Source organism: Colletotrichum chrysophilum (genome assembly GCF_026319265.1).
Source record: "Colletotrichum chrysophilum strain AFK26 chromosome Unknown scaffold_181, whole genome shotgun sequence".
Taxonomy (NCBI): domain Eukaryota; kingdom Fungi; phylum Ascomycota; class Sordariomycetes; order Glomerellales; family Glomerellaceae; genus Colletotrichum; species Colletotrichum chrysophilum.
In genome coordinates, this window is record NW_026517468.1 from 52,563 (window position 1) to 65,499 (window position 12,937).

At 50.6% G+C, this 12,937-nt stretch overlaps 4 protein-coding genes across 4 annotated transcripts; 3 read left to right on the forward strand and 1 right to left on the reverse strand.

The window, feature by feature from the left end:
- Positions 1 to 939: 939 nt before the first annotated feature.
- Positions 940 to 1,973, forward strand: COL26b_012571 (uncharacterized protein; the record flags this gene model as incomplete). Its single annotated transcript, XM_053185214.1, has 3 exons — positions 940 to 1,333; positions 1,386 to 1,623; positions 1,670 to 1,973. The coding sequence occupies 3 exons, from the start codon at positions 940 to 942 to the stop codon at positions 1,971 to 1,973; spliced, it is 936 nt and encodes a 311-aa protein (XP_053030849.1).
- Positions 1,974 to 2,559: 586 nt separating this feature from the next.
- On the forward strand, positions 2,560 to 3,192 carry COL26b_012572 (uncharacterized protein; the record flags this gene model as incomplete). The annotated part of the gene is made up of 2 exons (XM_053185215.1): positions 2,560 to 2,984; positions 3,078 to 3,192. The coding sequence occupies 2 exons, from the start codon at positions 2,560 to 2,562 to the stop codon at positions 3,190 to 3,192; spliced, it is 540 nt and encodes a 179-aa protein (XP_053030850.1).
- Positions 3,193 to 4,209: 1,017 nt separating this feature from the next.
- Positions 4,210 to 4,900, reverse strand: COL26b_012573 (uncharacterized protein; the record flags this gene model as incomplete). Its single annotated transcript, XM_053185216.1, has 2 exons — positions 4,210 to 4,243; positions 4,371 to 4,900. The coding sequence occupies 2 exons, from the start codon at positions 4,898 to 4,900 to the stop codon at positions 4,210 to 4,212; spliced, it is 564 nt and encodes a 187-aa protein (XP_053030851.1).
- A 1,256-nt stretch (positions 4,901 to 6,156) lies between these two features.
- On the forward strand, positions 6,157 to 6,864 carry COL26b_012574 (uncharacterized protein; the record flags this gene model as incomplete). The annotated part of the gene is made up of 1 exon (XM_053185217.1): positions 6,157 to 6,864. One exon carries the CDS (start codon positions 6,157 to 6,159, stop codon positions 6,862 to 6,864), a length of 708 nt encoding a protein of 235 aa, XP_053030852.1.
- Positions 6,865 to 12,937: the final 6,073 nt, after the last annotated feature.

Here is a 12,937-nt window from a genome sequence, read left to right on the forward strand (position 1 = left end):
GGCGATGTCACCACACTCTTTTCTCTTTGGCTTGTCATTTGGCTATTGTGCTTGATCTGACTGCTGACTGCGGGAACTGTGCTGCAGGTGAAAGCTGCGAGCTGTTGGCTGGAAGAATATTGCAACGCATGGTGGAGGGTGAGAGTTGGGAAAATCCAAGGCGATGGGGGCCGCTATTTTTGGGGGCCGGACAGGCAGGATTTTTGGGGTGGGAGAGCGTTCGATCTCGGGGAGATGCAAGACTAATTTGTGTCCTGGGTCGTGCGATTTGCAAAGGTGATGAGTTGATTGTGTTGGTGACGGGTTTGTCCAACGGCGCTTGGAGATGTCGTTGGGTAGAGTGCCGAATGGTGGTAAGCTGACGGCGCAGAGCTCCGGACCTGCGAGTTCCAGCCTGCCGATCGAGGCCCGCCGCGTGGACGTTCGGGGTCTTTCGTTGCCACTTGAGAGAACACCGAAAACGAGTCCCAATTGGATGGTTTTCTTTGTCTTGTGGAATTGGCCTGGCGGTCGAGGTGACGGCCGGATGTTGTGCCACGTTTTGTCTCAGTTGTGCTGGACGTCGATTGTCAAATGTCCGGAGGAAGGCGGAAAGACGGCATGCAATTGTGAAAAATCAAGAAGGATTTGGTATTTCTAGGAAAGGACGGTGAGGAGGATCGTCGCCTGCACTCGATGCTTCTATTCCGGGCTCTCGACCGCGTTGGTGGGAGCCGTGAGATTTTAGGCGTGCGACCTTCTGGAGTGACAGCGACGGTGGCAGGAGCAGCTGCAGCTGGAGCGGGAGCTTGGGTCATCGGCGATAAGCAACCAAGCCATTACCATCTTCACCGCCTGCCGATTGAAATATTCTGGCGAGGAAAGCGGTAACTATTCTGCCGGTCAAAAAGTTCATCCCACCAAAGCGTCTTCCCCCGCCAAACCCCGACAATCCCCAGCATGCACAAAATGACATCAGCAGCAACGACAGAAAACGAGAGCGAGCCAGCGCAGGAGGAATGGACCTTTGTCAAGTCCAACTCGAGATTCCGGAGGAAACCGCCCAAGGTCCCCGCGAAAGCCCTGGAGGCGGCTAGGAGCAGTGAACCCCGCATATTCAAGTCTGTCAAGGAGATTACGACCGAATACGAGGGGTTCAAGGCCCGCTGGCGAGACACGACATGCCATGAGCGAATCAAGGAGCTTGTGCAAAAGAACGTAGGCGACGGTAGGAGGGTAAAGAAGGCAGTCTGTCTTGGGGTCGGCACTTTTGACCCCGAGGACGGCGGATGGGATGCCAAGAGGAGGAGTTACATACAGCTGGATGGGTTTCTGACTGTCGTGGAAGCTCTGTGTATGTATAGTTGCCGTTTCTCAAACGCCAATCAAAACTTACCAAGTAACAGCTGCCATCTACAACGAGACAATTCCATGCTCTTTCCAAGAACCGCGATTCACACCCAATGATACCAAGTTCCTGGAGAAGCTCGGCCACGAAGTAGTTGAGTCCCCCGCTGCCTTCGAGGCTGTCGACGAGGACACCCTCGTGTTTGCCATTCACATGTACCGACCGATATACGAGGCTACGCTGGAAAAGGCGTTGCCAGCCATGTTCGTCGGCACCGGATGGGATGTTTGGGATGGGTACGTTGTTCCACTGGATGAAAGTGATCTACACTGACACGCACAGAGCTGGAACGTTGAAGGACGGCGAGTTCAAGTGCATGAGCGATATGCACAATTCCCACAAGCAATTCGCGTTTCCTCAGGACGGAACATACACCTCCTTCTCAAGTACCTGTCTGTACTGGCGGCCGAAGCCGGAGTCATCAGTGGAAGAAGATGGGGCTTCAGAGGCGCCCGAGAAACCCGAGAGAAGGGTGGGAATAAGAAAGAGACAACTGTTGACGGCGAGGAGACGGAGCCATCGAGCTGAGGCTTGGGCTGATGTCGAGTTGACGGAGCGAAATGATACCCGGATGACGGCGGTCTAGGTTCAGGGTGCCGGACAGGCATGTGCGTCAGACAGCAAGGTATGCAAAGCACAGCATCAAGGAGAACGTAAAGCCGTGCTTCTCGAGACCGTATGTGGAGCACACGACTCTTTCTCCGGTTGCTTGCGGCCAGCTTATAATATTCATTGCTACCGCAAGTGTCCTCTGCCATTCCCCCAATCTGACATACGTCCGTCCCTACTCACCTATCAAAAGCTTCAAACATCCTTTGCAGGAAGTATAAGTTCGTGCTTAATTTTACACGAAGCATCTTGGAAACAAACCTTGCCTCAAACTCTGTTTATCAGTATCAATACCGTTGACCGGCACAACGAGAGAGCATGTAGGGTCAGTCGTCCCGCACTTGGCAACCGGCGTCACCTCTTACCAAGATATGCCTCCCCCGAATCGCAACTCATTATCCCACCCGCATCGCGTGCAACACTACGACTCGCAGCCCTGGAAGAACATCGAACCACAGGCTATCTTCGCGTGGAACTCACCGCACCCCTTAGCGCCCCAAACAGGTACCGAGCCGAGAATGCAAGTCAGGCTCTGCGTCAAAACAACAGACCTCAAAAGACTCATGCGCGAAGGGTTCTTCTGGGCCACTGAGAACTTCAACTTCAAAGCCACTTACACCCACACCTTCGATCCCCGCAAGGAGCCCAAACAGTTGGCGCAGATGGGATGGACGTGCGCTCGCAACTTCTTCTTGTCGGACCTGGAAGACGACCCTTTTTGGACGGCAAAAATGTCTGTCTATGCTCGCGACCGTGTTACTTTGGACAGCTTTGCCGTCACTGGCCTTAGCAGGAAGAACATGAGTTGGGCTCGCGCATGGGCAAAGGATGGGACGAGCGGCTACGTAGAGGATCTCTACAAGTGGGTATGTGGCAGTCCCGAGTCTTCCTACAACAAAATATACGGCAACTTGCCGCTGGATGGCTGGTGGCCCTGGCCAAAAGCCGACGATGATGAGATGTTGCATCTTGAAGCAATGTCATACGAGTTGGGACCATCGCCATGATTGACGTTCGGTCAATTTTCCATTGGGCACGAATTTCAAAAAAATTAACGGATAAATGAAGCCCATGACGTCAGATCAGGAATGGTTGAGGACGACGACAAGGACGACGAGCATAATGAAAACTACGATGATGGCGAGGATGGCGAGGATGGTGAGAAGGGACCGACATATGATAATTATCTAAACTAGACCACTAAGACTGTTGATTTTGAACTTCCATCGCAACATGCCAGTCCAGATGCTCGAGAACATCACTTGGCTGAACAGCCTCGCCGCAATTTGGGCACATATAGTAGTGTTCTTCTGTCACATTCTCCGTCGCATCCGGAGACTTGTATGCATCAGATGATGCAACTGTCTGCCGCTTAGCTGGACTCCCAGGAGCATCGCATACATCCTCTTCTCTTCCCCGTTTCCGAGGACTGCGAGAGTTGTCGGTGGCAAAGAAAGAGGTAATGCGCCCAGTTTGAGGCGCAGGTAATCCAGAATCTAGGTTGGACATGCTAACTGAGACGCCGAGGCACGGCCAGGACTCTCCATGCTCAGTGAGATCTCTCAAAAGGTCATGCAGCATAGTGAAAATGCTTTCCTTGTTGATCTCAATCTGAGGAGAAATGGGCGCCTGTTTTGAGCGTGTCGGTCCAAAGCGGCCATTGATATGGTGGTGCACTGCAATCGTTCGCGGACGTCGAGGGACTTCGGAGTCAAGATCGAGGTCGTGCAATCTAGATTCGAGGTCGGCGGCGAATATTCGGAGCCATTTGTCTGCTTGTTGTAGATTTTCCGCTTTTGGTATGAAAGTCTTCGCGGCTAGTAATGACTGGACTTCGCTCCGGGGCCTGACGGGGCCTTTCTCGTCGCCTCTGATTGCGTTGTACACCCACTGTCCGTCTTCGGCTCCCAGTTGCGATCTCATTTCTGTGAGTGAAACCTGGAGTAGATCCCGGATGTTGTCAGAGCCAAAAGTCTTGACAACCTTTTGCCCAAGTTGCCTTCCCAGACCCGAGAGTGAAGTGGCTTTGAGGGTTGGCATGATGATGGGAATAGACTTGCGCCTCAGTATTGTTTGGCCTGCTGGCTTGTTCATCCTAGAAGCTGCCTTGGCGAGCATTTTGTTACAGCTGATGCCAGCAGAGGTGGTGAGCTGCAGCTGCTTTTTGATCTCCTCACGTATATGTCGAACAATGCTACCCCCAATACTTAGTACTACGTCGTCCCAGTCGAGAACATCGTCAGGATCCTGTAAGTCTGCTGGCATCATGATTTCGTCTTTGCTCCATTGCAGTGCTGTGTCTGCCGCAGGCAAGGGTAGGTAATTGTCAAGACTCTTATTGGTTGGTGTCAGTGTAGGGAATCGTTCCACCAACGTTCGGTGGACTTGAGCTGATAAATCGAGGTAAAACTCATCCACGCCAGCCCTCTCAATCGTCGGAGCAGGCTTGGCTGGTAGGAGCTTCCTGACGAGATGCATGGTCTTACGCGACACACCGCGGTAGGGATCAAGGGAGGCTTTATCCGTCTTCAGATGGTCCAGCACATCATCCCTGTACCTCCAGCGATCGTCGCCCTCCCTCCAAGTAGGAACATGTTGAAGCACGATATCTGGGCAAATGCGGCGTGCCTCATCGGCAGACATGATCCTCTTGACACCCCGTTCCTTTGCCGCGTAGTTCAGCGCGATGATGGCGTTCCACTGGCGGACCGCCAGGGGTTTGGAAGGGGGCAGACCAAGCCTGAGTGTTTCATACTGGGCGTAGAAGGAGTCGTAGTCAACCAGCGCGACTACCCGTAGGGGTGATTCTGGCGAAGATTGTGACAAAAACTGCAAGTCGCGATAGGTGAACTGTGAAGACGGCGCAGTCGGATGAGCCGGGGATGCGCCGGTATCGTCGGACATGGGCGGACTCTGAAATTGAGAGAAATGTTACCGGTGCTGTCGCAGCGTCTTTCGGCGTAGAACTGGCTGCTTCAGCCGGAGACATATGCACGGTTAAGGTAATTGCAGGCAGATATCATGTTCGAGGGAAGTAGTCAAAGTAAGCTACTTTCTGCTGTGAAGCCTGTGGAGTTCCGTTTCAATAGCGTCATGGCTCGCGTGAGATCTTGTTAGGGGGCAAACTTAGATCGCACGGAGCCTCTAACAAAATCGACAATTCACTAACAATAATATCCGAAGCAACTTGTAATGCGGCTGCACTCCAGAGACTTGCTGCCTACATGTTACATATCCGGATTCCGAAAAAACCCCAATGAGAAAGGCAACGTGAGTTAATGGGTCTTTCCCCCCCATAGAAGCATTTCATTTGAAACAATCTCACATTGAATTCTTCCACAGGGGAATGCACCATACTCTGAAATATTGATATCATTTGTAACCAAAACCAGTGCGTGGAAACGTCGCGGGAAGCGTGGCCGTATTCATCGTCGCGCGTGACTTCTACCGCATCTTGCATGTCCCCACTGCTCAGCACTCTCCGGGTCTTTTGCATCTTCATCCTCTCCACTAAGAGTCATGTGCTGGCAAGTTTGTTGCTGCGCCTGATACATGCGCCTTAAGCGAGTTGGGCTTCTTTGCGTCTAACTGGGGCTTTCATCTGTTGGTGGTGGTGCTTGTCTTGGTACGGGAAACTACTGACTCCTAGGATTCTAACCAAGGTACTCAAATCTCTTTCCGCTATGAATATTTCTAGTGCCGTGCTTTTTGAGAGGTCGAGTAGAAACTATGCTATGATATCTTTCCATTATGATTGCGGTCGCTTCCTTCGTTGTTGAACTACTCTGATGTCGGGTGACACGTCGGGCTTGGTCGGCACCACGCCAAGCACCGTAAGGCGACCGCCAAGTCGGGCGGTGGCGGTGCACTCTGCATGGCAGTTTTCCATCAGGCAACCTAACACCTTCCATTCTTACACGGGTCGTCGGTTGCAGCTAAAATAATGGAAGTCAGCCTTATCAGCACTCTTTCCCCATCGTGTTTAACTGCGTCATCCCCCGTCCTGCGTCATTCTTCATTCCGCACATCATCTCACCACCAACTTCACCCGGACACGTATTACCCCTGTTTTCTATCCGAATATATCCGAAAGTCGACCACCCCAACCTCACAAACCATCAAGTATCCTACCGCAGTCAATATAAACGTCAAAAAGCATCATGGCAGAAACGAACGAATCCATGGGCATGGACCCTCCAACGTACGAGGTCGCGTCACAGCCAGGCCAAGAACTTTGTCAACCAACCACCCTGATCCTCGCCGCTCAGTCTATCCACGTAATGACACCAGACTCACCACCGCTCTACCGCCTTAGCCTTGGAATTGCAGACCTTACGGATATCACCACAGAAGTGGAATTGTCGCGGATCGAGTCCAGGAAGGACGGCACAGAACGCGAACGTCACATTTACGACCTGCTGCACATGCGCTTGGGGCCGGGTGGCTACACAAGGCTGCCGTCTGACTCCCCAAAGTACCACATCAAACGCCAAACCCGATCCATCCCTGGGCTGCAAGACCTCGGCATGAAGAAAAGCCACTCGCTCATCCCAGGAAAGAAGCGCTTCGCCGCGGTGCCAGTCGATGTCTACGGGAAGACCAGCAAAGTCGGCATCACCAATTTTGTCAAAGGCGCAGAAGCCGTCTTCACCACGGACGGGCATGAATGGGCAGACTCTCAGGGGAACTCTGTGGCAATCATGCACGACAATGAAGACAAGCAGCATAGCTTAGTCGTGACAGCAACTCTAACTCGAGCCCAATTTCACATGCTTGTGGCTTTGTGGTGCTGCCATGTCTGGGAGTATGGATTGGCTCATGCTGAGAAGGTGCATGAGGGGATTGACGGAGGTAAGTTCTGGAATTGAGTGCTCATCAATCGCAGGCAAATTGAGCCGAGATAAAGAGTGTCACTGACTTGTGGTCTGATGTCTAGTAAGACGAAAGATGGCAATGGCCAAAGACTTCGGCTTTCGCGGAGGGTCATCAAGTAAGTGGCTTTTTCTCTGCTTTACTCCCTGAAGTTTTTTCAAGGCATCTAATCTAATACTTGGAACCTCAGTATTATCGGCGGGAGCAGGGTCTGTTTGAGTTCGAGTCTCTTTGGAGACTTGATTGTTGTTCCGGATCGAAGAACGGGAATGGCATTCGACCGATAACGTGCTCAAATAGCACCACAAGTCCCTTAGCCCCAATCGCATTAATAATTAGAGAAACATCGATACCCTGTGCCTCAAGTTGTTCGATTCCAAGTTTCCCTTCGCGAAGCAAGGCTTTCTGATGTGCCCAGCCTCCCCCGGTTAAATTATTGACTCCGTAGGGGGGCTCAATCGCTGCTTCGAAAATATCATAGCTTAAGCCTCAGTCTTACATGGTGTGAAGCATTTAAACTCATGCTGGGTGGTGCAGCAACTATCTTTGTACGTCACGTTCGGAATGATTTAGTGCCAAGGAGCTTCCATACCTCAGCCTGCCTACAGCCTGCTGGCCCAGCCTGATCCTCATGATAGTCTTCAGAAGCGGTAGAGTCTTCATAAGTCCACCTTGAGCCTTGCAATTAGCGCGAGATCTTCTCAATCTTTTCCCTTGGGGTAACATGTTTCCTGGATAGATTTGAATCCCATAAAGAGAGTATACAGCGTAAGGGATTGGGCGTAGATAATGTTTCTCAAATTTCTCCAACTCATGATTGTTCTCGCCATGTCGTTATGGCGCACGGCAGCTCAGAGGGTTGTTGGCCGCTGCAAGTCCCTTGCACCAGCCGCAACGGCGGGCGACAGTATGCGTCAAGTGATACATTTGAGGTAGGACGAAAGTGAGATGGTTACTGGAAAGGGAAATAGATGCTGTGTTATCACCTGCAAGGTCATTTGCGCTGCCGATAGTAAAATACTATTGGTAGCCTGATCAGAAGCCCCCCTAACAGCAGCTATCTCTGACGATTGATGCTCGCAGCTCATATCACCATTGTGATCCCGCCTTATTTGCTCTCAGATGCTTGCCATACTCAATTTACAGCCTGAAGGTCTCTGTCCTACTTTTTGCCCTCGTTGAAACTGTTGATTCAATTGACCGATGGAAGATGTCTCCGGACAATCACTTCTCTAATGCCAATATGCCCCTTAACCCGTTGTCGCCCGATGAGGATGATGTGCGGAAGACTGAACAGCGCGTTCTCATTTCTTCGTATTCATCACTGCCCTCGACGCCAGCCGTAAATGAGTTCGCCACTGAGAAGCCCAAACCTCGAGTCCTTCTCGCTCGCGGAATTTGGGACAATTCATGGCTGATCCATTTTGTCGCGGTTGCATTTACGGTTGCCGTTGTTCAGTTCACTTTCAGGGAATGCTACTGGTTTGACGAGGACAGCTGGGATAGCGTATGGATCTCCCACGTCGCCAAGCAGGATGTTGCCACCAACTTCTTACAATTCTTCGCCAAGGTCCACGAGATCCTTATTGTCGCTTCTGTTTCTTCGATGGTCATGCATGCATGTCGTCGGATGCTGGTGGGAGATGGGATTCCCTTTGGCTTTCTCACTGGAGCCTACCAGATCAGCTCGGCTGAATGGCTGTTCTCCAAGAACTACGTATGGGCCGCGAAGAAACGGCATACAGACACCAACTCGAGGCATTACATTTCCACTCGAAAACACGTTTTCATGGGTCTTGCCGCACTTTGTTTCTGCATCTACTGCAATACAGTCGGCCCCTCCTCCGCCATTGTTATTATACCGGAGTTAAATTGGTGGGAGGTCAAGAGTTCCATCCATGACAGCGTTGGGGCTTCGTACGTTAAAGCCGGGCTCGATAGGGTCTTTCCCAGCGATCTCACAGAGGTGGACCCTCCATTTTATTGCACTTCCACGACTTCACGCGATCGAACATGGTGTCCTCAATCTGGTTACAATGAGCTGGAGATGTGGGCCGAGACATTCTTGCACGGAGGTCCATCTTCACCCATGGATATTACGCAAAGGAACAGTGGCATCCGACGTCAAGTGTCCTCTTCGACGATGGGGAGGGAAAATAAGGTCAAGACAGCGGAGGACAGCATGTCCCTTCTAGCTGTCGCCAGTACACCGCACTCTTCTTTGACAGAGCTTTCCGGAGCCTTCTGGAGCTATGTTGATGCACACAAGATTGCTGGTGTCGACAAAATCCGGCGCCCACAACTTTATCCCCAAGAAGACGTCTTTTCACCTTTGGTTCAGGTGCAATGCAACATATTCTCATACATGGAAACTCAAGACGCCTCGCGCGGAGAACACATGATCAAGCCTTATTTTGACACTAGTGAGATGCGCAACTTCACAGCCCTTGCGCTTAAGGAGCAGGACTGGTATCAAACCAGAACGTGGCCCGTACCCGAGGAGTTTTGGAAGCCCGAGATCAGGAAAGTCTGGCCAAAGCGAACTTTACGTGGGTTGATGCCGCATCTTTATTTCCCAGCGAGAGACCTTCTCTCGCTTCAATACTCGAACTGCCGATGGAGAGGGAGAGCTGCCGTGGGAGTGACTCTTGTAGTCAGGATAGTCTGGTTATCCCCTGTATGATGGATGCTCGCTGGGCTGGAGTGGACATATCCCTCGATTTCAACAAGGACCGTGTTCTCCAGCACAACATATCGGATGTCTCCAAAGCGTTCGAAGATGAATGGGACGACTCCGATATCTTCGAATGGCCGGCCATACATTCTGTCTCCGGCCGGAACATCCCAATCTCGGTCGAGTGGGCTAACCTGCTCAATAAACCCATGAACGACACTTATTCGGGCGTGAACACGACGACCATGTCGTTTCTTTTTGAAAGCTCGGTAGAGAGATCAAATTCTCGCAACATTAACTTTGAACCCCCGGTCTTCAAACAAGACATGCCATACCAAGAGATGGTCGAGTCCGTTGGACGAACGGTTGCCAGAGTTATGGCTCAGTCTCTCGTTGATGGACTGAGTCGCGTGTCATACTGGAGAGACTTTGGTTTGGTACGAGAGACCTATGAGAATGGTACTTTCTGGGCGGTTGATCTCGTCAACGTCGCAGACTCGTCGCGTACGGATCCCTATCACCAAAATATAACGTACCTCGCAGATTGGACCATGATTCATTGGAAACTAAGGAGATACGGCTATGGTTTTGGCTTCGCTAGCAAGACTATTCAATTTGGTGTGGTCGTTCTTCTGGCCCATGTTGCCATGGTTCTTGTTTACGCTCTGTACATCCTCTTTTTTCGACTATCTAAGAGGGGTTGGTCAAGCGGTGCGTGGGGCGGCTTGGACGAAATACTGTTGCTGGCGATCACGTCTCGACCGACAGATATGACACGATTCTCCAGTACCGGAATTCCAAGCAACAGGATGTTCGAAGCACGCGCAAGAGTGAGGGAGAAAGGCGACAATGGAATCGAGCTGATCGTGGGTGATGAGATAGACGACGAACGTAAACTGCTACGGGGGAAGAAGTATCTTTGAATACCGCGGTTTAAGGTTGAATTCACCTATAGCAAGTCATCAAAAGCAGACATATTTCATCAATTAGTATCTTTCTTGGACGTTTGTCCTCGTCTTTTTCTTTGTGCGTTCTACATACTTCTGAAAGGACCGACCCATGCATAGATACTTTTCAAATGTATTCCAACTGCAAGGCTCCGCAGGAGAAGCAGTTAGATTGCGGGGTGGTCAGGCAGGCGTCTTAGTGACGGCGGCTGAGCGAATTGTTTGGACACTCAGAAAATCCTGCATGCTGACTGTTTCATCACCTCGTAATAATCCAAAGTAAGTCTCCATTCTGTAGGTAGCTTGCCTTTGCGAGAAACAACTTCCGCAACCAACCGATGATTGGTACAGACTGCTCTCTGATTTCTGACATCTGCATGCCTTGGCGACGCCACAAGATAATTCAAGCTCAGCCTGCATATAGGACTTGCAACTAATAGTGTATTTTTCAGCGGATTGGTGGAAGAAAGTGCCAGCATTCCACACACCGGCGCTGCTGATTGCAACAGTCTTAGCAATACATAAGGGGCTTTCGAGCGCTCGCCCCGTCGACAATGATTGTACCGCGTGCCATGAAGTACCGTTCCCATTTACCTAAGCTTTCTGACCCCCTAATGATGTCTAGGATTCTCAAAAGATTACAAAGCAACAATAATGACGACTCGTTTGGATCAGAATCCATCCCCGTAACATCCCCAACCCGACTGGGCTCCATCACTGATACCGGCATTCCCACTAAAAATAAGGCAGTCACGACAGCAACGATAATACACTACTCTTGGGTAGGCCTGATCTTTGATCTTTTCTTGGTGGCTGCGCCTTTGGTATTCTTTGGTAAGAATTATGCTCAGGCGCTACAGTCAATGCCTTTCATGTTGACGGCAAATACGTTTCAGGTCTCTTGATTGCCGCAGCTTTACACGATAAAAAGATCGAATCTATCATCGGCGATCGCATTCAAGATGCCTTGCTGTTGTCGCCTACTATATTTCCCATCGTATTCGCCGCGATATGTGGCAAGGCCATGAAGTCCATTGCTTTATACAAGAGCCAGAGCGGGATGTCTCTGCGCGTAAGTCTTTGGGCCAGCTAACATCCACCCACTTATTAACATCGTGTGCTTGCAACAGAATCTAGAGCATCTAGCTGGTGCGAGTTCACTGTTTTCGGCGTTGGAACGTTCCCCAACGGTACGACTTCCATAGTTTTTCCTCAGCCTTATCCTTCTACCGGCCATGTGACAACATTTCTCTTCGCGGCCAATAATTCAATGAATCAGTTTTATTCCGATATCACAAAACCTCTTAAAATACTCTACGGCTCGCGTACCTGGGCCGTAAATCTCAACTCAATAGCTGAGACCGGCGGAATTCGCATCTCATTGGCCACCTGCACCATGTTACCCCGCGGCTTGGAGACAGGCCTGGCTTGTACTGGAGAGGTTTGCCACGCTGCTGCAGCTCGCAAAATTCCGGTCCCGGTGAAGATTACTTCGTCTATAACTACTATCTTCCGGCGTGGGCACTTTTGTGGGATTGGTAGCTCATATCACAACGATGAAGCAAGTCAAACTGAGCATTTTCTTGCGGATGGGTTCATTGGGGATAATTCTTACTCATTTCGCGATCTCTACCTGCTTCCCCTCGCTCAGTTTACCGAGCGATTCCAACAGGTCATCAATACCTTCTGGTACGCCTCTAGCACGCAGGCTTTCTCAACAGGCAACTTTTCGTCGTTTTCTGTACGAGATCATGTGCTTCAGATACCTGCCTTCGTAGAAGAGGATCTTGGTCTACATTATCGTTGCAATTGGATGTGGTTCTGGCTAGCGGTTGTAGTCATCGTATTGCTGGAAAGTCTAGCTATCGTGAATGCGCTTCTACGCTTTCAAACAAAAGTTCCTGATGTCTTTGGATACGTCAGCTCCTTGACCATAGATAACAGTTACTGCAAAGGGAAAGATATGGAGCAAAGCTCTGCGTTGGATGGACTTCAGAGGGCGAGAGCGCTAGGGCACGTACGGTTCCAACTGGCAGACGTTAACGGTGGGGATGTCGTTGGGAAGATTGCATTTGTGCCTCGTGGGGTTCAGGACGAGATTGGGGCAACCAGAGTAAGGTCCAATCGATTCTACGACTAGACTCATCGCTCGTCCTTGCCACTGCTGTTGGAGACCAACGATGTTCTTCGGAAGGTTTCAGGCGAGCGCAGACGGTATGTTTGGAAATACTTATGGCATGGTGTCTCCTGTTGAATACCTACCTATAAAATCAAGACTTGTTGTAATATTGTGAGTAAACATTGATAGAAATTTTCTTCTTTCTCGCCGCCATTGCTCATCCCAAGATGGACTCGCAAACAGTGACAAGCCGTTAGTTTGAAAAGAGGCATTGGTGTCGGAACACTTATATGTCATCTACGTCTAAGCTCTTCCGTATACTTGCATCA